At 36.2% G+C, this 27,449-nt stretch overlaps 1 protein-coding gene across 4 annotated transcripts in view; it reads right to left on the bottom strand.

Annotated features, from left to right (window-relative positions):
* Positions 1-27,449, bottom strand: part of VPS45 (vacuolar protein sorting 45 homolog) — a 68,390-nt gene that overhangs the window by 26,339 nt on the left and 14,602 nt on the right. For 3 of the 4 annotated variants that reach the window (XM_060090455.1, XM_060090456.1, XM_060090458.1), the window contains exons 5-13: positions 26,917-26,985; positions 26,659-26,796; positions 26,107-26,217; positions 23,687-23,821; positions 23,120-23,233; positions 22,542-22,709; positions 13,697-13,855; positions 13,386-13,493; positions 12,459-12,580 (exon numbers count right to left, since the gene is read on the bottom strand). In XM_060090455.1, coding sequence (XP_059946438.1) covers positions 12,459-12,580; positions 13,386-13,493; positions 13,697-13,855; positions 22,542-22,709; positions 23,120-23,233; positions 23,687-23,821; positions 26,107-26,217; positions 26,659-26,796; positions 26,917-26,985 — 1,124 coding nt within the window. Of the gene's footprint in view, positions 1-8,200; positions 10,748-12,458; positions 12,581-13,385; positions 13,494-13,696; positions 13,856-22,541; positions 22,710-23,119; positions 23,234-23,686; positions 23,822-26,106; positions 26,218-26,658; positions 26,797-26,916; positions 26,986-27,449 lie in introns of those variants that run through there. The other variant, XM_060090457.1, reaches the window with a different exon arrangement.

The raw sequence follows: 27,449 nt of genomic DNA, 5'->3' as shown, positions 1-27,449 counted from the left end.
ATCTTTATCAAAATAGCTTTATAACAAAAGTGAGTGGTCCTCCTATTAGATCCTTCTGAAGATATGAACAAGAAGGAGATCACATTATTTTCAAAACTGTTAAAGTCTGCCTTGTTTTTCTTTTCTCATGCCACCAAGAGAAGATAAAATTACTTAATCTTAGTAGGCAAATAATTTTGTTAAATCACTTACTGGCCATTATTTAAAATGACATCAAGCAGAAGCAACCATTTTGGAGGTTATAGCACAAAACTAAATAGAAATATCTTTAGTCAAAGGATGTACATGCTTATGTATAAATCATGGGAAAAAAACCAACAACCAACCCTACATTTCCTTTCTGTTTGTCTCTCTGTCTCTTTATAAAACACCTTGAAGGAATCACTAACTGAGAGAGTATTTGTTCTTGTGGGACTTCATGAAAACAGAATCAGATGTTGTGGCTATTTAAAAATGTTCTGGTGCAGCCACTATGGAAAACAGTACGGAGGTTCCTCAAAAAACTAAAAATAGAGTTGCCATATGATACAGCAACCCCATTCCTGGGCATATATCCAGACAAAACTATAATTCAAAAAGATACATGCACCGCTATGTTCACGGCAGCATTATTCACAATAGCCAAGACATGGAAACAACCTAAATGTCCACTGACAGATGAATGGATAAAGAAGATGTGGTACATATATACAATGGTATACTATTCAGCCATAAAAATGAATGAACTAATGCCACTTGCAGCAACATGGATAGACCTAGAGACTATCACTTACTAAGTGAAGTCAGAAAGAGAAAGACAAATACCATATATCACTTATATGTGGAATCTAAAATATGACACAAATGAACTTATCTGTGAAATAGAAACAGACTCACAGACACAGAGAACAGACTTGTGGTTGCCAAGGGGGGGAGGGGGGATGGGAGAGGGATGGACTGGGAAGTTGGGATTAGTAGATGCAAACTATTACATATAGAATGGATAAACAACCAGGTGCACAAGGAACTATGTTCAGTATCCTGTGATAAACCATAATGGAAAAGAATGTATATATTTGTATAACTGAATCACTTTGCTGTACAGCAGAAATTAACACAACATTGAAAATCAACTATACTTCAATAAAAAAAACTTAAAAAAATAAATATAAGAATGTTCAGATAATCTCTGAATTGCAGAGATACCCAACAAAGGCTCCCAATAATGAAGGGGTGGTTATTTTGCAACTGATTTAGCAGAGTCAATTATGACATTTCTATGTGAACTTGGGACTTAAAATCATGCCTTTGAAATGCTACATTTTAAGACAAGGTAAGCTTCATTTTAATCTACCCACCTGAAACAATGTCATTAGCATCACGATGCTTTAAGTGTTCTATAGTGTTATATATTCTACAATCATTTTTTGTTACTTTAAAATATACTGTTTTGGGGAATTCCCTGGCAGTCTGGTGGGTGGGACTCTGTGCCTCCACTGCAGGGGACCCTGATTCCATCCCTGGTCACGGAACTAAGATCTTGAAAGCCGTGCGGCACAGCCAAAAAAAAAAAAAAAAGTTATAAAGTAAAATATCTGTTTTTGACTAGATAAATGTTTGCACATGGTATAATATAAAAAAAGGGCATATTGTAAAAAAAAAAGTAAGTTTCCTTCTCACCTCAGTCCTCTTGCACCCCAGTTTCTCTCTAGAGGCAAACTCTATTACTCATCTCATGAATATCCTCTCAGAGATACTATCTATGTGTATATACATATATTTACAAATTTACATATTCATATTATAAGATACATGCATATGTATGTATATATTTAATATATATTTTATATACAGTCTATAAACTGCATTTTATATACAGTTGTGTGGACATACTGTGCATTTTAAATTTTGGTAGGTATCTCCAAGGTGTTCTACAGATGTCATTCTACCAGCAATTCAGGAAAGTGCCTATTTTTCCACATCCTGTCAGTACTGTATATTATCAAGGCTTTTGGTCCTTTTAAACTAAGTTGATCACTTGCTCCTCCTCAATACTTTCTTTACTTGGTTTCCAGGACATCACATTCTTTTGGTTTTCTTCTTACTTCATCAGTTGACATTTTTCAGTGTCTCTTGATGGTCTCATCTCATCTCCCTGAGCTCTTTATTTCTTTTCTTTTCTTTTTTTTTTTTCGGCTGCGTGGGGTCTTAGTTGCGGCACACAGGATCTTTCGTTGTGGCACGCTGGCCCTTTGTTGTGGTGTGCACGCTTCTCTCTAGTTGCGGTGCATGGGATTCTCTCTAGTTGTGGCATGCGGGTTTTCTCTCTCTAGTTGTGGTGCGAGGGCTCCAGAGTATGGGATCTGTAGTTTGCGGTGCGTGAGCTCAGTAGTTGTGGCACGTGGGCTTAGTTGCCCCATGGCGTGTGGGATCTTAGTTCCCTGACCAGGGATCAAACCCACATCCACTGCATTGGAAGGCAGATTCTTTACCACTGGACCACCAGGGAAGTCCCTCACTGAACCTCTTAATGGTAGAGTGTCCAGAATCCATTCACCGGCCCTCCTTTCTTCTTGATCTACACTTACTCCCTATATCTGTATAATGTAGTAGCTAGTAGCCACATATGGCTATTTAAATTTAAATTTAAATTAATTAAAATAAAATAAAAAATTCAGTTCCTCAGTGGAACTAGCCATATTTCAAGTGCTCAATGGTCACATGTACCTAGTAGCTACCTTATTAGATAGATGGATATAGTACATTTCCATCATTGTAGAAAGTTCTATTGAACTGCACTTCCCTAGATGATCTCACCCAATTTTGTAGTTTTTAAATACATTTATCTGCTGATGACTCCCAAATCTCTATCTCCAGCCCAGACTGCTCTCCTAAATGCTAGACTTAAGCATCTGTCTATTCGACATTTCTACTTGGCTGTTTAGTTTATTTCTGAATTCGGCATGTCCAAATCCCTAATCCTTTCCCCCAGGCTTGTTCCACATATAGCTCTCCCCATCTTAGTGGATGGCCAACCTATCTTTTCACTTGCTTAGGACAAAACTTTGGAGCCATTCTAACTTTTCCTTTATGGCTGCAGATATAGTGAGAGGAAGAGAGGGAGAATCTTGCATCTTATAGGCCATGGGGGGATCACCGAAGGGTTTTAACAGGTTACCATGATCAAACTTGCTTTTCTGAAGGATAATTTTGGCAGCTATGTGAGAATGAATTGGGGGTTGCTGGTGGGAAAACCTGGAGAACAAAAGTCTACTGTAAGACTTTTGGGAAGATATGATAAAAGTTGGAACTAAAGAAATACCAGAAGTGGTGGGGAAGGACTGGATATAGAAGACACAAAAAATGTAGACTCTTCATTCAGTAGTTGGTCAATGATTAAATGTGAAGGATGAGGTTAAAGGAAGAATCTGTGATATTTAAGTATTCTGGTTTTGTTGACTAGGTATAGTGGTTTAAGTTTGAGAACAAAGAAAGCAAGACTGACTGACTTAAAGGAAGACAAAAACATGCTGTTGGGCTTCCCTGGTGGCGCAGTGGTTGAGAGTCCGCCTGCCGATGCAGGGGACACGGGTTCGTGCCCCGATCCCGGAAGATCCCACATGCCGCGGAGTGGCTGGGCCCGCGAGCCATGGCCGCGGAGCCTGTGTGTCCGGAGCCTGTGCTCCGCAACGGGAGAGGCCGCAGCAGTGAGAGGCCCGCGTACAGCAAAAAAAAAAAAAAAAAAAAAAAAAAAAAACGTGCTGTTTTTGAGATACCTGTGGAACATCCCAATGGAGATGTACACCAGACATCTGGACATTGAGACCTGATAATGTCCCTGAATACAGGTGGCAGCTGAAGCCGTGGGAATAGATGAGTTCTACCTAGGGGGATCATGAAGAATGAGAAGAGAAGCAAAAGACAGAGTTTGGGAGGATTCTTTAACATCTACAGGATAGGCAAGAAGAGTAGCTAGCAAAGGCAATTGAGAAGGAAACTGTCAGAAAGGTAGGAGGAGAACCAGAGGGAGAAGCCAAGGGACAAGTGAGTTTGAAGAAGAACAGAATGGTTAAGTGTTAAATGCAGTAGTGAGGTAAATAAGTGAGGATTGAAAGAGACCACTGTGCACATTCCTGCAATGTGATTTTGCAAGAAGAGTTTCAGTGTATTATAGTGGAGCAAGAAGCCAGGGTACATGGATTGAAGAGGTGAGAAGTGAAGATAGCGACTTTATCCAAGAAGCTTGACTGAAGAGAAGACAGGTTAGAGGAGGACCCAGGCTCAAGGGCTTTAAATACATTACTTAACAGGGGAAACTTGAGTATGCGTGTAGTCTGTGGAAAAGTAATTAGAGGAAGACAAGCTGAAAATACAGAAGAAGGAAGGAGGGAGAGGGAGAAGAAGGGGGAGACAAAGAGAGAGAGGAGAGAAAGTGCAAATAATTACAGAAAGTGCAAGTAATTACGGAGAAAGGCTTCCTTCAATGATGGTAGGAGTCTAAAACAAGTGTTGGCAGAGAGGTTCGTTCTGAATTGGAAAAGAGGATGTATTTCCTTTAGAATGAAGGAGGGAGATTAGGTAGATATATGTAACTAAGTTTATAAACATGGGGGCTAGACACTGAGGGAGCTAATGTCTGACAGACTCAATTTTTTCCACTGTGAAGTAGGAAACACTGGTGTGGGTTAGGTGACTTAGACATTATGGAAAACATTCTAAACTGATGTAGTGAATGAGGCAAAGAGAGAGAACTACTAAGTTTGAGCATCCCTGAAGGCCCAAGTGAAGTGAGAAACAGTGAATTTGTAGTGGCCCTAATCTATAATTTGTATGATTTCCTCTGGTAGCACAGAAAAGAGATATGAGCCTTAAACCTAAATTATTAATCCAATATTAATCTGGTGCTTTAGGCTGCAGGGAAAGAGGTTCTTTATAAACTTATAGGAAAGCATTACCACTGTTCACAAATGACTAAAATTTTCTATACTATCAAGGTTTTTTCCTTCAAGTATTTGCCTCCAGTTACTGGCCAGCTTTTTCTTGCTGAAAAAGGTCATTTGCTTAGGATGAGTTGTATAATTGTGATAGCAATATTTTTCTACCAAGTATGATAAACTCTATTTGGGGACTGAATATTCAGGCAAAATACAGGTTCTTGTCTTTTTCTACATTTAGTATGTGTTGTTTCAATTCTTACTAATATTTCTACAGAAGGGGAAGGGGAATATGAACATCTAAAACTCAAGTTCAGTTCTTGTCAGGATCTTTAGGGGTGTATTTCATAAGAAAGAGATCAAATAAACTACAATTGATTGTAATTTTAAAAACTGATATGAGTCCCTGTAACTTTTACCATAGTATTACCCTCAAGAATATACACTAAATTTCTAAGGATATATATATTTAAATCTTCCCACTATATTGGTTCTAGAGGTACCAATGATCTGAGATAATAATGGCTTCTGAAGTGTAGTCCCATCTGGTTTAATATTCATTAAGGGATGAGTTTTTTGGAAAAAAAAATCCAGTGTTATAAGAATGTGCCATCAAGGAGACAGAGGACACTCTACCAATAGTTTGGCCTGTGTTGTAACTATCTAGGGTCAGCCTAGGTGGAAAACAGGAGGAAAAAAAAAGGATGTAACAGTATTCAGAAACAATAAAATCCTCAAGACTGAAATGAGTTTTTTTGCCAGAAAATGAGTATTTTTTTACAGTAACATTCCATAAGCAGTGCTCTTGATGCTGAGGGACAAACCTAGCTTGAGACCCATTATGCAGCTTATCTTGAGTAAATACTCATGAATTACACAGAATACTCCATTAAGAAGAAAGGAAGCAGGTTTCTCCCTTACAGGGGTACAGTGACTGATGAGAAGAATTAGACAGTAACACTTTTGTTTTGAGCTCTTGATCTGGTAAGTAAATTTAAAAAGCAGCTGAGGGACTTCCCTGCTGGTCCAGTGGTAAAGAATCCGCCTTCCAATGCAGGGGACGCGGGTTTGACCCCTGGTCAGGGAACTAAGACCCCACATGCCACAGGGCAACTAAGCCCATGCACCACAACTACTGAGCTTGTGCGCCTCAACGAGAGAGCCCACGTGCCGCAACTAAGACCCAACGCAGCCAAAAATAAATAAAATAAAATAAATAATAAATAAATCTTAAAAAAAAAAAAAGAAAAGCAGCTGAGTGGAGTAATAAGGATCACCCTGGAAAATGATGTCGCTTTTCCATAGCTGCCCTCTGCCTATCACCTGCCTCTAGAGTAGATATCTTTCTTATGGAAAAGAAAGGCAAGAACTGGGAAGGAATAAATTCAAGCAAGTTTCTAACATAGCCAGAGAACACTATTCTTTAGTCTGATAATTTCAGGGTGCCACAGTATTTTCGTACTGATGGAGAGGGAAGAAGATGCCACGGGTGGTAACTGTGGGTGTAGGCTATATCAATGTAATGACAAAACTTACATGTAGGGATAGGCTCTTAGAGCTTGACTCAGTTGTGTACCTAACAAAGATGACTATGTCACATTTGGTTATGAAAACATTAATAAATGTTTTCCTGAGCCTCCTACTACTTAGTCAGGCTGGCTTAAGGAGGAACATTGGTGAAAAAATTTTTTAAAAAAAATCCCTGACATTTTTCCTTTTAATTCCTTCCCCTGGTGAATTTTAAAAGTAGATGTTCTGATGAGGCCAACAGTAAAACATACAGCAAATCATTTTTATATGATGGTTGAAGCTATGTGGAATACACAAGTTCAATTCTTTGTACACATCTTCCTGTGCTCTGTAATTCTCCATAGCAACCAAAAGCATTAATTAATGCAGATAGCAAACATTAGAAAACAGCAGTCTGTTCATGCTGTGTATATATATATATATATATATACATACATACAAGGACACCTTGAGAACCTAACCAATTTATATCTTATTGTATTAGAAAAATAAAAAAAATTTTCACACATAGTGTTTCTGGAAATCATTACTTTAATCGTTAATCATTCAGTTAAGCAGAAAAACAAACTTTTAAGAGGCAGTATTTTATCTACTTTGTGGACTGTTACACTTATGGCTAAAATTCAAATTTTTGAATCTAGTACTTACAGGTAGTAAAGATCATATGAGCATTGACTATAGGAAGAAAAGGCCAATGAGAAAGGACTGCTGCTTTCATAGAAACAAAAACTACAAGATTCTACTAAATTTGTATAAATGTGAAAGAGTACTTCCTTTTTGAATTGACTAATTCTGGAATGCATGACCAGATAGCTCCCTTTTCTCACCAAATGTTTAAGTTGCTTGTTTTTATCAGGGGTAAGAAGCAATTCTGGAGAAAAAAAAAAATCTAGCCTGATAAATAGGATATGTGGGAGTCCCATCTTCCGAGAAAGAGCAAACCCAATTTGTGGATATAGCTATACTGCTAAACAGGTTAACCACTAACTTAAAGCTAAGGGCTAAAACATCCCTACAACTGTTCCTGGTTTTGCAGAGTTGTGTTCTTGCCAGATCTCCTTTGATATCTTCTAATATGACAATAACAACAAAACCAAGAAGTTCTATCATGATGAGACTTAAGTTAACCATAAAGATGACTAAAATCAATGACTCTTTTAAATGTGATAACCCAGTGTGAAGACGGTGCCTAGAGCTGAGGGTGGGTCTAAGTGAATACAGAGCCAAAATACTGTACAGGCAAACTGCAAAAGTCAAAATTGTCTGGTAACATCAACCAAATTTACTCTCTAGTTTATATTTCCCAACTGTAAATCTTGTCATATCAACTACTACAGATGCCTACATAAGAAATCTGACAATATCTATTGAACATCTATATGTAAAGCACTGTGTTAAATATTGTGAAAAACCCAAATATTAATAAAACATAGTTCTTACTTCAAGATTACAATGCTTAATACAATACCTAGTGGGAAGGATAGATATGTATACAACTAACCACTATCTCAGTATCCAGAGGTAACCATTATGAACAATTTCTTATTTATTATTTCAGAAATATTTACTGTATACATAAACATATACATACTTGCACATATATATTATATATATGTAGAGTCAAGCACATTTATATACACATATGTACACAATCACGTTTATGCTTATATAAAGCTTTTTTTTTACACAAAAGGGATATTATAGCATCTTAATTTTCTATCAAATATATCTTAGAAAGTTTTGATATTATCCCATGAAGAGTTATGCCATTTCTAAAGAAGAATGCACAGTAATGTATTGTAATCTAGGTAACCAGTTCTCTATTGACAAATATTTAGCTTTTTTGTTTTTTTACCATTACAAATAATGTTTTGGTAAATATCCTTGTGTACATGTCTTTGTGTACTTGTGCCCGTATATCTACATGGCAAACTAAGAAGTGAATTGTTTAGTAGGTCTTTTCAAGTCCTCTGTGGTCTTCTTTCTGTTAAACAGGGCCAGGAAGTGGCATAGGTATCCTCTGTGCCCCCTACTATGGTTTCATAACCATTTCTCTGCCTTCTTCAAAATTTCCACTATCTTAGAAGCTTATGATATAGTTGTACTGTTTTCTCCTGACCTCCTTTCCTGGTCACTTTCTTATTCCCTGAAGACTTCAGCTCTGGTTTACTGTCCTCCTTTTCATTCCTGCTCCTTTCAAGATTTTCAGTGACTTTAACACCAATGTGGATTATTCATCTCACATCCTGGTCTCCTCACCCACACTGATTCGTTCTTTCATCCCTCACAGCCACCAACATCCATGATTATAACATAAACTTCTGCATTACAAGTATCCACAATATGAAATCTTGAAGACCTCTTTCTCTAATAACCACCCCCTCAACTTTTAATTCACTTATGCTAATGCCCCTACTGTAATATTTCTTTGACCTCATCAATACCTCCAATTCATTCAACAATATTTTTTTCACTATCCAATACCCTCCTTCTTTTTTTGTTTCCTAAAATCCTGGTTGGACCCAGCTATCAGCCTTCTCCTCATTTAATCTAGTGCAGCTAAAAGTTGCTAGAGAAAACCACACAACTAGGTTCATGGGCTGTATTTTAAATTAATGACCACAGAACTCCAGTGGGCACTCAGTCATGCCTAGAAGTCCTACTACATTTCCCTAGTAAATCTGATTACAAGCCTACAAGATAACAATTTCACAATGTTTTCTCTTTTTATCCTGTACTTTACCTGATAACTTGACATTATATTTTACTGAGAAAACAGAAGTAATCAAACAAGATGGCTCCCATGTTCTCAACATCAAAGCTGTTACAGTGGGGCTTCCCTGGTGGCCCAGTGGTTAAGCATCCGCCTGCCAATGCAGGGGACGTGGGTTCGAACCCTGGTCCAGGAAGATCCCACATGCTGCGGAACAACTAAGCCTGTGCGCCACAACTACCGAGCCTATGCTCTAGAGCCCCTCAGCTACAACTACTGAGCCCATATGCCACAACTACTGAAGCCCGTGCGCCTAGAGCCTGTGCTCAGCAACAAGAGAAGCCACCGCAATTGAGAAGCCCGTGCACTGCAACAAAGAGTAGCCCCTGCTCACCGCAACTAGAGAAAGCCCACGTGCAGTAGTGAAGACCCAATGCAGCCAAAAATAAATAAATTAACAACAAAAAAAGCTGTTACAGTGAAAGAAGTACCTCTGCTCCTATCAAAATCTTCTCTGCTTGTGTTCTAGATCTCCTAAAGACTTCACTTCTGCAACTCTTGCCCTTTCTCTTCTGCATTACCTATTTCTCCTTCTTTAGGATAATTCTCATCAGGTTATAAGTATGCTCTAGAATCTCTCATTCCCCCGAGCTTACAATCTCTTCTAGCTACAATCCCATTCTCTGACCATTTCAAGCAAAACTTCTTAAAAAATGTTACATACTGTTTGTTATCTCCATTTTGTCTTATCTCTTGTAACCCTCTCTAATTTGGCTTCCAAACTCATTGAACCTGGGGAATAGTCTGATGGATTTTTCACTGTCCTCACCTTTTTTATGTCTCAGAAGACTGGTCTCAGGTAACCACTCACTCCTTGACATTTATGACACCAAGTTTTTCTGGTTTTCCTCCTATCTTTCTGTCTCTTCTTCAGTCTCCCTTGCTGACTCCAATCCTCTATTCAGTGCTTAGTCCTGCATCCTCTTCTTTTCCCCTAAGTGATCTAGTCTAGTCCCACGGCTTTAAATCACCAAAATCTTGTTGACTCCCAATTTAGCATCGAACATTTCCATTTGATTATCTACCAGGCATCTGCAATTTAACAATAAAACTCTTGATTTCCCCCCAAAACCTGAGAGTTATTCTTGGTGTCTCCCTTACCCTTGTCCCATTACTCTACTCCATTAAGTCTATTGATTCTACCTTCTCTCCTAGGTTCCTTATCCAAAGCACTTTCATTTCTTACCTGGACTATTGCAGCCACCTCCTAAGTAGTCTTTCTGCTTCTAACTTTGTCTTCAATAATCCATTCTCCCCACAAGGTGATCTCTTAATACATAATTCAGTTTATGTCACTTGAATGATTAAAGCTCTTCGGTGGGTTCCTATGACATTTAAACATTTAAAAAACCTCTTTACCAGCACCTATAAGACCCTATGTGATCCAGCCCTACTTATCTTCTCAACTTCTTATTTTCTTACTTGTTATGCTCCAACCACACTGGACTTCTTTCTGTTCCACGAACTTGCCAAGTTGTCTTTCCTCAAGGACTTTGTTCTGGTGTTCCCTCTGTTTGTGATGTTTTTCCTCCTAATCATTATGAGATTGGTTCTTTCTTGTAATTCAAAGCTCATCTTAAATATCACTTCTTCAGAGAGGTTCTCTCCATCTAAAGTAGCCCTCCCCACCTCTACAAAGTTACTTTGTAGCTTATTACCCTATTTATTTCCTCAATAGCACTTATCTCATTCAAATTATATTCTTTATTTGTTTACTAGTTTACTGTCTGTCTCCTTCATGTAAGTTCCTTGAGGGCAGGTGCCTTGTCTTTCCTGTCACTTCTATTTCCCCAGCAGTTCTTGACATATTGAAGGCATTCAAATATTTGTTATATAAAAGGATGAGTAACTGAATTATTAACTATATATATATTTAGGTAATAGTGACAAATGCCAACAGATGCTGACAACTGATAAATGTGTGTTTTGTTGGAAGAGCCTCATTTTGAACTCTGTTTGGAAATGAATTCCCCAAATTAGAAAGGTTTGCTGTCATGAACTAATCATCCACAATATTCTTCTGGTGGTCTATTATGTCCCTTTAGCAATAAGTGGCTAATTTCTTATTCAATAATTCTTATGTGAAATTCATAAGAAAATTAATATTTTTACTTTTATCATGTTAATTAGAAGGCTATTTAATAGAGTTATACTGTTTTTCAAAAAGCCTTTCAGATAGGTGAATAGCTTTGGGCTGGTTTTCATTCTTACCACTTAGCTGACATTTCTAAATTTTGATGCCAAATGAGTATACTCTCTGAATTTAACCCCAGATGTTCTGCTTCTCAACCTTGGATCTTTAAAAAGATTTCTTTTTTTTTCTTTCTTTCTGTTCTGTTACCAAATTACAGAGTTTTTTTTTTTAAAGGAAAAACGTGAAAAAATATATTTTATCATACAAGAGTTATTTATGTACCTCAAATATTTTTCTCCTTTCAGAAATTCATTACATTTATAAAACACTATTATTCCAAGGCCTTAGATTATGATTAGCTAAAATAATATAAGAATTATACCAACAGTAACAATTCTCACATTAATCTACCCAATAGGACTCAGCTACATATATTAGGCTCTTTATAATATGTGGTCCCAATAAAAAATACACAAGAATATAATTTATAACTAGGTAGAATTTGTGTACATTTAAAATTTCAGGTTGGCCTATGTAAGTTGTTCTGGACAACTTTTGTTTTTATTAAAACTAACAAACCACTGGATTAAAATGACAATTAATTGTTTCCTTTAGTTAATACCCAAAAAGAAAGCCATCCTTTTCTCCTGTGTGACAAAAGGCCTTTGTCAATTAGGTCTCAGTTTATATACTGGCCACATTTGGCAAAGTCCAGTCCTCACCAAAAATAGTAACAACCTGCTCTGGATGGCAATCAAGCAGCAAATCTATTTTCAGCCTTAATGTTTGAAACTCCAAATGCTAGATACCATGGAACTGAACCTTAAATGGCATAAGTAAACTGGTCTGATACTAAACGACAGTACACAGTATTTGGGGCTCTCCAAAACATCTGTTTCTTTATTCCAAAAGAAACAATGTTTCAGGCTTAGTAGGGGAATTTAAATCTAACTTTGACACATGTAAAACCAAAACAATCTTAGAACTGAAACAACTGGGGAAGGGAGATTAGAATGATATAACCTTTGTTGTAGTCTCTTACATTACCCTAAATTTCCTATTTTCTTAGTGTCTCTGGTTTTTATTATTAATATCTTTGTTATCTTACCTGTCTCTGAGTGTGCTGGGGCCTAGATAAGGATACAGGTTTTCCTTGAGCTTTCCTTTGATGAGATGGTCCAGGGTCTCATGTAAGAAAGGCTGATGCTGAGTATATACATTTTCTACTCCCTAAGACAGGGGGAAATGGTTCTTATGTCATTTTTTTGGAACTTGCAATATAACAGTTAATGATACTCATATCAGAAAAGGACATGCACTCAATAGAGATTTCATGGGACAAGAGTCAAGCAGGAATTTTAGGAGAATTTTATAGTTAATTATTTTCATCAATTAGAAATGTTCTAATCTTATGAAAAAACTCTGTAATTTAAGGTTAGCTATTATAAAGGAATTTTTTAAATGCAGTTGCTTAAATCCTTTATTATCTCTTCACTGACAACCTTCCTTTTGTGGAAATATTATATGATATGTAGAGCAAATAAAAGGACTATGTAGCAAAGGAGACTAGAAACACTCAGGAAAATGGAAACATTTCAGGAAACATAAGAAAGGCTAGCAGATTAAAACTAATTTTTGACCATTTTAAGAAAATAGGTTAGTATTTTTAAAAGATCTACAATTGTTTGCTTCATCTTTAATTTCCGTCAGAGAAAAAAAAACAACCTAACAAATCTTAAACAAATGGAGTAAAATAGCTATGACTAACAGAACTGTCTGCCTTTTTACTCTTGGGTATTTCCTGGAAATATCTCATTATTCCCTTCTCAGCTATTTGGGCCAATGATGATGCTGTTCCAATACAGAAAGTATTTAAAGAAAAAGCTTTCAAGAGGATGTCTGCTTTAATTTCATTTAACTGACATAGTACTAGATCAGCAGCAATCCTGAAGTTACTTTGAAGATCATATTCATTCACTCTAAGCTTCAGGGGCTTCAACTGTTTCTCATTTAGGAAAGCATAGAGATATCATACCTTCAATCCTTTGAGGAACTGTTTGGTAATAGCCACAGCATCTTTGGGGCTGAAGAGGTCACTTCCTCTGATCCGTTTACCACCATATTCAACAACTGTAGACACAAGCTTTAAAAAAAAAAAAAAGATAAACAACCTCTTATTGCTTGTGGAACAGGAAGAAAATAACTTTATTAAGGAAATGAAAACATGAGAGGAAAGAATTATACATTTCTGTGAATAAAAACAGTATGACATAATTTGTCAGAGTTAAGGCTATAATACTAGAGTTTGGTTCCTGTTTGATGGGATTAATATATAAATCTGGTTACCTTTCGATACTTCTCAGAAACACCTTTATTCCTAAGGTCCATCATTAATCCTGGTAGGCTATTGCTGCTGTGTCGCTCATAATGCAGAGCATAAAGCATCACCAGGCGCGCAGCATCAAACTCTGTCACTTTGGGGTTCTGCAGGAGCCTCTTTACATTCTGAAAAAAGAGAGAACTAAAATTTATCCTCCCTTCACTTGGGTGATGTATAATATCTTAGTTCTAATAATTATTGAATGGTAGTGATACATCTGACTAAAATACATATGACTAAGATCACTACTATGGCAATGTACAAGTCATAGGTTTAGCAACTGTTTCAACTACAGAAAATCAAATGCCTTTTGCCTAAGATAAGAATTAAATAAGGACATAAATTCTCATTGTAATTGCTTTAAGACAAATATGAGTTTAACTATGGTTATTTCCCCTTTTCTTTCCTTTGATTGAGATGGTCCAGGGTCTCATGTAGGAAAGGTTGCAATTTCCTCACTGAAATAAGGAACACATACTATTTCCACCACTATTTCTACCACTTCAATCAATACAGCACAGAAGAGAACTGACCAGTTGACTTGTAAAACTCTACTGCCTTTTCTTAGTGTCAGTGGCCGACCAGTGAAATGGAGACAATTTGGTAGAATTTTACATAGGAGGACTGGGCTTAATCTCCAAGAAGCATCATATATAACAATATGTCTCAACATGGCTTACAGAGATATGAATATGTAACAGCATATAATCTCTAAACTGAATACGTAAGATCTTAAGAGGGCAGGTACTGACAGCAAAGGAAGCTAGACAAAATCATGTTTAGGTTGTATCAGTCCTCACATTAAGGGACTTCCCAATACTATAGATTTATATTTATTATGCAGCAGAACAAATTAATTAGAGCCAACAAATACTTTTTGATCACTCTCTAAGAAAAAGGCACTATGCCAGGCACTGGAGGGGACACAGAGATGAGTTGGAGACAGTTTCTGGCCTCAGTGAGTTCACAGACAATGGGATAAAGGGGGATAAAACAAGTATGTTCCATTCTGCTATAAAGTATGTTTCTTAATACACTTAGCTCTATGAGATTGGTAACTATGGGAATAACATAGAAGGCATATTGGTTTACATGTAAATTTTTCAGCAAGTTAATATTTAGAAAAGATCAGGCACAAGTTTCCTCTTTAAAGAGGAAGCTTTACCAATATGTTAAGGAAAAAAGATGAAAATCCTACAGAAGTGTTTTTTTTTTAGAAGTAACTGGTTTTGCAGCTTTAAGAACTGCTGTGCTTTCCACAATGTTAAGCTATGTGGGGAAAGGGCAAGTGCAAATGAAAAGGATGCAAAGATATTTCTGTGTTAAAAAGCAAAACAAAACAACACCCCCAAACTGACTGATATCCCCATATTGTATTTTTAATTTTGATGACACAAGTCTCTATGAGAAGCAAATATTTTTGAGACCTTATATGTCGAAGAATAAAACATGAGCCCCAGGAGTAACCACAAAGGATGGTCTGAGTGCATCTCTAGGTGCAAATGCCAGCGAAATTTAACTGTGCTAGCATTTTAATTAGGATTATTATTTTATCAGGGCTCTGATTACAAAGTTATATAGATTTTTCTTTCTCTTTTTTAGTTATATAAATTTTAAGTGATCTGCTTATAACCCTATTTTCTCATAACCTTTGTTTATTTTTAGTGCATGATTTTGCAGAATGTGAGGCTTTTTCAGGAACACATACATGGTATTATAACAGAAACATATGCATGCAAAAACCAAAAACTGAAAATCAGTGTAATGGGGGACAGGGGACACTAAGTGAAGAGAAGTTCATCTGGTTACTGAGGGATCAATTGTAAAGGGTCTTAAAAACTAAATTTTGGAATTAGTTTGAGACACTGAAAGAGATGCTATTAATAGGAATATGGAAATCAGAGAATGAAATGAGTTGGGCTGAAAGACTAGTAAGAGCATTGGAGCCTTGGAGGGCACTGGATTCTGAGGACATAACAAACAACTAACATCTGTATAGTATTCTGCAACTTACAAGATGCATTTACATACATTGTCTTTTTAGTACTTCACAACAACCAGGTCTAATGACTAAGAACTCTTTTTTTCACACTAAAGAGGGACTATGATGAAATGGGGAACCTCCCAGCTAGCTTTCAAGTAGAAAGTTCTCTGGGTAGGATTCTTATTGTTGCTTTTTAGGTGAACATTTCACTACCATCGTCCTTACAGGATCAAAAGGAAATAAATTTCTCTTGTACAGATTTAAACCCTGCAGTTATAAAATTTTCCTTACCTCTTTTTCCTTTTGTGGTAACATTTCCACACAGCAGTGACTAAATACAGACTATTTAGAATATTTGTTTAAATGTTCCACTAAGTTCTACTATAATATGGAGAAAGTTCAGGATACAAATTAATTATCAAGTAAAAATACACAATTTCATATGTATCTCAGTCAACCTGGCATAAGTTTAAAACATCCATCTGGGATCTCTGTTGTCGCTTTTCTTATAGGCACAATGTTTCATTTTCTGCCCTTGCAGTCACACTCTTTTTACCTCAAATCTACTCAACTTCTGACTGACCTGTCCCTGTACTTCTAAGCAAATCTGAGATACTCAAGTAACTGTAAACCCACAAAAACTGGTATGGGGACAGTCAAAGACTATTTGTAGCAATCAGTTTATACCCTTCCTATTTGCTCCTTTCTAATTACCTTTCCTTGAATCTTGACTCTTGGCTCTGTTTCCCATTTAAAAAATCCACTTCTAATCCTTGAGATTTGGTACTGGTATTTAGAGTCCCCAGCTTGACTCTTAGCTCTCCCTCAATGGGAGGCCTTCTGATCCAATAGCCCAGATCTGGTCCAAGACTACGCTGAGTAGAGTACTTTGCTTACTTTTGAGCCCTTAGGACCCAACCCATGGCTCAGGTCAGTTTCCAGTTAGACTTATCTATTCCCTCATGAAAAGAAACCTGTAGATACAAGCTGAATTCTTTCTTCTTTTTCATCTATGTAAGTCCTTGAAGAAGCAGGGTCTTTTTGTCTGCCTGGATCCCATGTTATCCTTTGACTTAATTTTGAACTATTTCCCTCACGGCTACTTGACTCATCAACTTGACTGACAGTGACATACATTATATTGAGATTCCAGTGTACTAACCAGAGAAGAGGAGAAAAAGAATCTGAGAGACTTTAATTACATAGGAGGTATGCGTTACACAGTGGTATTTATATGTTGGAAATATGACTGAATTATATAATGAACTTTTTGGTATCTCTTTTCTTATTAAATTTCCCGTAAACCTTGAGATAATCAAGGGAGAAAAGTATACTGTTACATAATAACAATGGCTGAATAAAAAGTGAAACAGAAAACTATTGTCCACTTAAGAAGATGGGATTCAAAAATCTTCCACTGAATTCTAACATTAGTGTAGGCACAATGAAGAAATAGGAAAAGAAATGCAAAAACACTATCTTTGAAGGTCAAGTTTCAAAAAGGAGCTAATGTTCATTCAAAAGACATTGATTAAAAAACAATTCTTCTCTTCTGATATTTAGAGATTCTTCCATTATTTTGGGCTGACTACTTTTATACTTTTCTGTTTTTTTTCTACCAAAACTATGATATAGCAGTACAAGAAAAAACTTTTGTAATGACATGCCTATACTTTAAGCCAGTGTACAAATTATAGTTGAAGTCTGCAATTAAAGATAGTCCCGGGGGCTTCCCTGGTGGCGCAGTGGTTGAGAGTCCGCCTGCCAATGCAGGGGACACGGGTTCGTGCCCCGGTCCAGGAAGGTCCCACATGCCGTGGAGCGGCTAGCTCCGTGAGCCATGGCCGCTGAGCCTGCATGTCCGGAGCCTGTGCTCCGCAACGGGAGAGGCCACAACAGTAAGAGGCCCGCGTACCGCCAAAAAAAAAAAAAAAAAAAAAAGATAGTCCCCATTTTTTTTTGCTTTAATTTAAACTGAAAACAGGATCTGTACCTTGTTATCAACTATCACAGTAATGTAGTAAAACACTCAATGAATAGCATTATAAGCCAACAGATTAGAACAGCAAGCTGAAATTGGTGGAAGTCTTCAACGTGCTGATATGATTAAATAATGAGTCTAATCTAACAGTTTGAGAGAACAGTGTTATGGGACTATAAAGAGCTTATCTAGGAAAAATGATAGAAAGTAGGCAGGACCCAATTCCACTAACTGGTAAATACATGAATCAGTATTCTTTTACTTAATGACTAGTCAAATTTAGCTTTGGTGTAGGTCTTCTGCTGGTCAACACTGTTTCTGAAATACTAGTCAAATGATAGTTTAGAGAGAAATAGATCATTTTTACTCTTAGCTGGTAAAAGTAAAATTGTCAGCTCAATGTATCCAAAACAATTTTCTTACAATTTTAATGAGAAGCAAAAAAACCCTTCTAAAATCAGGGAGAGTTCCAAGATCATGAGTGAATTAAAAAACATGTCCTGGATGCCATAAAGAAAAGAGAATGTACCATCAAACAATAATACTGAAAATAGCGATAGTTAATATTCATTGAATGTTATAAGTACCAGGTACCGTATTAAGTGCTTTACATGTATTAGCTCATTACACCCTCACAAAAATCTTTGAAGTAAGTACTGATATTTCCCCCTATTTTACAGACAAAGAGACTAAGACTTGGAGTGGTTAAGAATCATTTTCAAACCCAAGGCATCAAAGATTCAAGCTATTAGCCACTATTCTATACTGCTTCAAACAGAACTCTTTATCTTCATTTCTCTAATGAGTATTTATTGTCCTTACTACACGTTATTAATGGGATGATTTGAGATCTTTTACCCAAGGTGAGGAAAGAAGGATATAAAAAGACTAGATCCTCCTTCCAAATGAAAAGCTGTAATATGACAACAAAAGGGGGAGAAATTATTTACTTTCTGAAGATTTTTCTCTTTATGGTATGAAAAAAAATCTTCCTTACTAATCAAATGAGTCTTTTCCAAGGCTATGCATATGTCTCAATGATAGTATATTGCAGTTTGGTTCTAGTGAAATTCTTCTGAATCAAATTTTTTGTTACCCTGTAGGGTAACTGGTTAGAAGTGGCAGCAATTTATAAGTTAATTTTTAGCAATGTATGAGCTTTTTTTGCCTCACCATGATACAGTTACTACTCAATAAAGCAAACCTCATCTTTACTCAAAAGTCAATTCATTGCTTATTATCACCTAAGGTCAAGCCAAGGAATGCTGTAACCCATCTAGGGATCAGGCCCCTGGCATCTACTCATTATTAAAAGTTCTCTTTGGGGGCTTCCCTGGTGGTACAGTGGTTGAGAGTCCGCTTGCCGATGCAGGGGACACGGGTTCGTACCCCGGTCCAGGAAGATCCCACATGCCGCGGAGCGGCTGGGCCCGTGAGCCATGGCCGCTGAGCCTGCGTGTCCAGAGCCTGTGCTCCGCAACAGGAGAGGCCACAACAGTGAGACGCCCGCGTACCACACACACACATACAAAAAAAAAAAAAAAAGTTCTCTTTATTGACTATTTAAATCATGTTGTCTAAGAAATCCTTTATAATGGGGGAGTCCAAATCAACTGCTCACTGTAAAACCCTAATACCCTGGGCAAGAAAACCTTCAAAAGATAATTTTTAAAAATATAAAGTGGATCACAAATGGAATTCATATTTTAAAGTATCTGTTTTTCTTTTAAAATGAAAAGAAAATAAGATTTCAGGCAAGGAATTACAGTAGCCTTTTCTAACTGTTTTCCACATGGTGAGATACAAATAAAGATACTAAAATTGGCTAGTGATTAAGTTTGGTTCTATTGTTTTAAAGGGAAAAATAAAATAATAAAGAAACATAAGGAAATTTAAATTTAGTTATAGGACACAATTCTGTTTTTACTTAATAAGAGAAAAAAATTCATTTTATTAAGAAAAATAAAAAGTTTTCATAGGAATACTTCTATTAGGCCCACAAACCAACTATAAACTGTTATTAATAGTGTTGTTTAAAGTAAGTTGGCCAAGTTAAATAGATTGTGATGCATCTTTATAAAGGAATACTATTTAGTGATTTAATAGAATGAGTGTTTAGGTTCTGGTCTGGAACAATCTCTGAGATACACAGTTAAGTGAAAAAGCAAAATGCAGAGCTATGTGTACAGTATGGTATCATCTGAATTTTAAAAAGAGAGAGAAGGAAATATACACACTCATAGAGGCTTGCACACACACAGAATAACTGTAAGGATGCAAGCGAAACTAACAGACTCAGTTTTTACTATGTATCTCTTTCATCAAGTACTTATATTATCTATTTAAGAATTAGAATTTATGATAAACCATAATGGTTTATCATAACAATGATATAAAGAATATAAAACAATGTTGATATATGTATAACTGAATCACTTTGCTGTACAGCAGAAATTAATACAACAGTGTAAATCAACTATACTTCAATAAAAAATAGATTTTAAAAATTAGCATTTAATACAACTAAAAATATAAAGTCAGCCTAAAAGTTCTTTGTGAAGATTTAAGAACACAGAGATAAAATTAAGTGTTGACAGAAGTACTTTTCATAAATATAAAGCCAATAGCATCTTTATGATTTTCAAAATGATGGTGTTTTCAGAGGAACTCTTGATAAACATTTTAAAAAATTAAAAACCAACAACTATCAACATAAATCACAGTGAACACTTTGGTATAACTAGAGCAACCACAGGTGGGTGAATTTCTTTATTTTGATTGTACCATATCTTTAAAAAATTATGCTTAGAGGAAGGAAACTAACCTTTACAAAGTAACTACCATATAGGAAGCATTTTATATCTCATTAAATCCTGATAACAACCTAAAAGTTTGAAATCATTATCCCTGAGGCTTGGGCAAAATAAGTAACTTTCCCAGAGAAACTTTGATACATAGAGATAGGACATAAGCCAGGACTGTCTGGCTCCAAAGCCTGTGTTGTTTCCATTATACCATGCTGGCTTTATTTTATAAAGCAGAATTGCAGCAGGGAAAGAAAGAGACTAAGTTTTAGAATATAGGGTCCTATTAATAAGGAAATGTGCTTCTTATAATAAGTGGCTTAGAAACAGCTATTTCCCAAAGGACTCTCATTCCCAAGTTACTTACTTTCAGTGATACCACATTTTGCCACTTCTCAGGAATTTTGGAATTATCTCTGATTTGTTCTGTCTTGTTATCCTTATATCTAATCTGTCACTAAATAGTTATTTTCTCCCTTTGAAATGTCTTTCATATTTGCCCTTCTGTACATTTTTACTACTATCACTATGAGTCTTCTAGCCTCTCTGGCTTTAATTTTTTTCATCTCCAAAGCATCCTTACTGGATTAAATTTCCTAAAATACTGCTTTCATCATATCAACTTCTACGTAAGACTCTACACTGGATCTCTTTGCCTACCTCAGCAAGTACAAATCCCCCTTACAAGCGTCTTCGTAAACTAGTTCCTATTTACCAATTCAATTTTATCTCCTATGTCTCTTGCACACCCACTCTCAACAGGTCATGCTGTTTATTATTTTCTGCATAGTTCTGCATCTTTTCTTTGCTGAAATCCTCCTCCAGATTCTATTCATTCTTTATGGTCCATCTTAATATCACCTTCTCTAAGAAACCGTCCTTAATAACCTCAAATCTTTAATTATAGTCAGTACCACAATTTTGACTTAATTAAATATTAATTTGAAACACTGCCTAATTGTTACTCATGCTTTAGTTTTGTCTCTTCAACTTATACTGTAAATTTCATGAGGTTAGGGTTTGATTATGTCACTTTTTCCTAAAATCCTCTGATAGTTCTCATCATTTTAAGATTAAAGCCCAACCTCCTTTCAGTGGCCATAACCAGGCCTCAATCTGTCCTTCTGGCTTATCTAAGACCACTCCTCATCTTATATCCAGCACTGGCTACAGTGAATTAGTCTCTGTTCCCTTAAAAAAAAAATGGTTTTTTTTTTTCACATCTCCATGCCTGCATTCCCTCTGCTGAGAATTTCCTTCCTTTTCTCTGGTTGGTGCACTTCTACTTAATTACTTGTCCAGAACCAAACCTAATGTCATTGTCTCTAAGAAGCTCTAAGAAGATTCATCCTTAGGGAAAACAGTTGTCCTTCCTCTGTATTTTCATATCCCTTTGTAATACCTCTAGTATAGCACTTATTGCATATATTATAATTCCTGGTTTAACTTTCTTTCTCCCCTACTAAAATGTGAACTTTTTGAGGAAAAGGATGGTATCTTATTCATTTTTGTACCACTAGATCCTCACAGCACCATGAACATGGAGCAGGCATTCACATGTTTGTGGAATAAACAGCAGATGTTCAATAATAAAAACCTAGATAATGCATTTTAATATATTATACCTTTAAAATCTTCCTAACAACGCTGTGAGATAAATATCATTATACTTATTTAACAAATGAGGAAAATGGCTCAGAGATTAAGCCAACAGCTCCAGGTCACAAAGCCAGCAGTGGCAAATCAAACACTGAAATTCAGATCTTCTGATTTTAGTCTAGCATTCTTTCTAGTTGACTAGGCTGCCCTCCTAAACACTCAATTAATTGCCTGAACCCTTTGAGATTGCACATTTTTCTTCTACTGTCCCTCTTATCATACATCTATCTTAAATAATACTAATTTGTGTTCTGTCTCAACTCCCTGTTACACTGTAAATTCCATGTTGGTTAAGAAGGATTACTTGCCTTTGTATCTCTTGCTCTGCCTGGCACAGTGCCTTACACATAGTAGGTGCTCATCAAATTGGATTGAATAGATACCTGGAGAGCACTAGAATGGTCATTTTGACAGGCGAGTTCTTGCTCAACCTCCGAAACCTCCAGCAGATTCCGCTCACTGACCAACCGAGACAGCTCTCCAACCACTGTCACATGCTTTGATACAGTCCCAGACATCTTCTTGAATTGTGGGTAATTCTCAACAAAGGCCTGCCATGGGAAAAACATCAATTGGGGGTTCTGTTATTTTTTGATGAGGATAGGCATGTATGAAGAAGGAAAAAAAAAAAAAAAGGCAGGGATTATTCTTCTGCCCAGACTAAGGCATCTAATACTTTCAATCACATGGCATTTTGTTATGCTTAAGAGAAGAACTAGTATATGTCAGTAGACTGAGTCTTTAAATAGTCCAAATATGACTGATGAATGGAAAGAAGTACATGGCTTATTATGAAGTTTTCACTATATTTTTTCCTAAAGAGAAGTATTACAGAAAATAATCTCAAACCAAACAAAAGGAATCAAGGCAGAAATCAGACCCAGAATATTCCAGAAATGCTGCTTACATGAATAGTTCCAAAGTCTTGCATGTTAATCATCCATGTACATGTTCAATTTACCTTCATGTCTGCTATTGATTCTAGTTTTTGCTGTTCTTTTGGTTTCTTCTTCTGAAAGTCTTCCATGAGATTCTTTATGTTGCTACCAATCTCAGCAAAGTTCAGGTACATATTCTGTGAAAAAGGAAGTTGGAAACACAGTTCTATCAACAAGTCTGACTTTCAGACAATTTAAAAGAAGTAAAAAAGAACACTGAATACAGTGAGAACTGAAGGGCAAGAAAATTTCATTATCATTACCAAATCTGGATATTGGCCAGGACACTGGTGATGAATAACATTACCATTTTCACAAAGGGCTAAGGACAGGAGGGAAGTAAATAAATTGGTAAATAAATTTTAAATAAATTTTAAAAGTACAAAACTAAGTATGTGATTACTGTGAAAAAAAATATTGTTAAAGGATCAGAAAAAAGTCTGCCTTCCCTTGAGATGCAGTTTATCTACAGGATGCCTCTATCATCCTTCTACATGAAATCCCAAACCTGCTCTCAGTCTAACAAATCAATATTAACCTTCTTACATAAAAACAACTAAAAAAATTTAAAAGAATTTAAAACCACTTACATTAGCGTAGAATTCATCATTTTCAGCAGATAGGACCACCTCTCTCAAGTCTTTACTGATCCCTGGCACTCTGGAAAGATCAATCCGATTGTTGTTTATGCCCAGTAGTTCATGGACCATGGCCTGATATGTCCACTAAGTAAAGAATTATGACAAAAAAAAATTGGTAACTGACAAAACATGGAAATAGTAAACGTTCAGGAAAACAAATAAAAACTGATAACATTCTTAGTAACTAGTCTTGTTTACATGAAGGTTCTCTATTTAGCTCAAATTTTATTAATACTTTGCGCTATACTAAGCATTAAGATTGTCATTTTAATTGGTTAAACATCCGACAGTCAAAATACTTTTAGATTTCACACTTTTGGAAGAAGGGCAGCCAGATTAATATTCCTGATAGAAAGAAAACAAATTAGATCTATCATTAGCTCCAATTTTTGCCTGTGAATTAAGAGTATATTTTTGGCTTCATAGATAGGACTATATTGGTACTGCAGTTACAAGCTGTACCATTTCCTGTACACTTCTGTGGTTTTCTGCAGCATGAGAAGTGTGTTCTTGTAGATCTCAGTGGTGCTATATTTATCCTGGGAACACTAATATTACCAGAAAAAAACCTTGTGAGTTGATCAAAACACACATATTCAGAAGCTTGCCTCTGAATCCATTTTACTTTATATTTTTACTTAATATGCATTGTGAAGAAGGACCGGTTTCCATTCTTACTTATTTTGTAAAACTGGAAAGGAGAAACCTCCAAATTTGCCTTCTCACCTTTTATGGAGAACAGGTTACTTTTAGTCACAGGTCCATTAGAGAAAATTAAGTATTTTCCAGCAAATTACCCTCTAAATCTAGAGTCTAAATACTAGATTTGTTAAAATAACTTCAGAGGTTATAAAAGTAGGTGCTTTATTTCCTAAAATATTTGCCAGTGAGTCCTTGAAAAAGCAAGTTTCATTACAGCATTTAAAATAAGTACAACAAAATGCTTTATGCTTCCATAGACAGCATCCTGTGCATGCTTTTGCCATTAGCACATACTTCATAATTAAAATGATGTTTACTTTCTCCTCATTGGATGATTAACTCTTTGAGAGCAGAGACTGTATCTTTTAACCTTTTATCTCTAGTACTTAATACAGTACCTGGCACATAATAGGTCCTCAGTGAAATCTGTTGAATGAATGATTGCTTTTCTTTGGGAAACTAAATTATAAGCAATTATTTTTCTTTCTACTTTTTTATATCATCAAAATTTCTTTAGTTATATTATTAAAATGTATATAAAATATGTAACATATAATATGTAATATATAGAACATATAAAGTTATATTACTTTGAATTTTAGGAATATAAGGCTATCTATCATATCATAGAGAAGTTGCATTCCACAGCACAGATTTCCCCTAGCATTAACATTATTATTACCACACACACACACAGAAAAACAAAAACAAAAAACATTACTATTATAAGCTGGGATGGAACTGAAATATAGACTGTGCCTTTTCCTATAAATTTAAAGTCACTATTAATAAAGTATCTACAAAGTGTAAGGCACTGTGCTTGTATTCACAGAAGAACAAACATTAGTAAGACACAGTCTGCCTTGAAGGAATGTATAACCTAGGAGACTGTGAAAACAATCAAAGGTACAACATAGAAAGTGCAGCATGAGACATAAGATGTTTCAAAAACACTTAAAAATGTTTCAAGTGGTTTTAAAGGATAAGAATTTTGAGAGGTAAAGATGGGAAGAGAATGTATTCCAAACATGCCAGAGTTCAAAGAGAGGTTACAACATGAATAAAATGATGGCAGGAAATCATGAGGTATATCTACACAGTAGTGAGCTGCAGGTTTTCTATAACGTTGAGCCTACATTGTGAAGGCTCATGGATGCCAAGTTCAGGACTCTGTATTTCACCCAGTAGGCAAATGGGAAACAATTAAGATTTTTAAGCCAAGAGTAATAGGATCAGAACTGTGCTTTAGTACAAGTAATTTAACAACATTGTGTCCGTGAGATATATTTGAGTGGAGAGAAATTAAAAGTGGGGAATCAAGAAGATGACTATTTGAGGATTCCTATAAGAGATTAGATACACCAAGATAATGGCAATATGAATGGAAAAGAACTGACACTGGAAAAGTAGAATCTACAGACCCAGAAGTTGCCTTAATTAGGGATGGTGGCAGAAAGGGACAGGAAGGATGAGGCAGAAGAAAGAGCTGAAGATGACTGTGGCTGGAAGAACACTGATACCAGAATGCTAGGAAACACAAGGCAAAAACAAGAATAGCTGAAAATAAGGAGGCAAGTAAATGGACCATGTTGTTCATTTCCACATCTGCATTTTGGCGAATACCACTTGAAATCATCCTTTCATTATGCTAACAAAGGGCTCTGCACCTGGTTTAGCAATGGTGTGATGGCATCATCGCAGCGATCTAAAATAAGTAGCAATGGAGGAACCTCAGTTCGCCGGAATTCAAACAGTTCATATTCTTTAGTTATCACTTGCTGTGGGTAAGAGAGAAAGACGGTTTGGTGAACCAATTAGTAGCAGACAGAGATGATATAAATAGAAAATTAATACACAAAAACCACATTTAACGATAGTTTCTTGCACTTTCATAGGCCTTCCATAAAAGGATTCAAAAGCTTGACAAAGTTTAGTAGTTTTCTGTTTAAGGGGTTAGGATTTGAAACTCTATTTTACAAGCGGTTTAAATTAAGGATCAAAAGAAGTTAAGTAGCTTGCAAATGTTTCTTGGGTTAAGCCTAAGAATCTTAGCTCTAATTTGTTGCTCTTGGTCTTGAATTACAAATGCCTACCTCTTTGCCAGTAAACCTAACACATCATCTCCTTAGTTTTAGATAAAATATTTCTTTAATTTCTGAAATATGAAAAAGAAATGAATGGTCTTGATGTTTTGGAACTGGAGATAGAGAATGCCATACCTTAACACATTCTGCAAGTCTCTTTGCTGCCTCTGATGAAAGCTGGTAACGAATCATGGGACATTTCTTCAGAGATAAAAGGAGAGCTGTCAGTCCTTGAGTTGCTCTGGATAGTTGGACTGGATCCCAATTTCGACCCTTTTTGTTAAAACATATATTCAGAGAAAATATTTGAATTTTATCTTACAAGTCCAATTACTTACTGAATTAACTCCTACCTGATAAATAAACTTAAAAAAAAATCCTTTCTTTCCATACCTGGCAGCAACCCAGAATATTGAGGGAAAACAAATGTGGATTCACAGCAATGTAATCACCATAAAATTCCTGTGAACAGAGCACCAAGATCAGTCAGTCATTCCATAAACCCCTAACTGTATCATGCAATAATATTTTTCATGTGTGATATAATACTATGTGATACAATCAAATTTGAGGAAATGCAGGTATAAAAGAGAAAAACTGATCAATTAACAATTGAGTAACAATAGTCAGTGTGAGGGAATTAATAAGATAATCATAAAATAGTAGCAATCGGGCCTCCCTGGTGGCGCAGTGGTTGAGAGTCCGCCTGCCGATGCAGGGGATGCGGGTTCGTGCCCCGGTCTGGGAGGATCCCATATGCCGCAGCGCGGCTGGGCCCGTGAGCCATGGCCGCTGGGCCTGCGCGTCCGGAGCCTGTGCTCCGCAACGGGAGAGGCCACAACAGTGAGAGGCCCGCATACCGCAAAAAATAAATAAATAAATAAAAATAAAATAAAATAGTAGCAATAATAATAAATCTTTAACAA

Source organism: Mesoplodon densirostris, chromosome 2 (genome assembly GCF_025265405.1).
Source record: "Mesoplodon densirostris isolate mMesDen1 chromosome 2, mMesDen1 primary haplotype, whole genome shotgun sequence".
Classification (NCBI taxonomy): Eukaryota; Metazoa; Chordata; class Mammalia; order Artiodactyla; family Ziphiidae; genus Mesoplodon; species Mesoplodon densirostris.
This window is presented reverse-complemented; position numbering and strand designations above follow the sequence as displayed.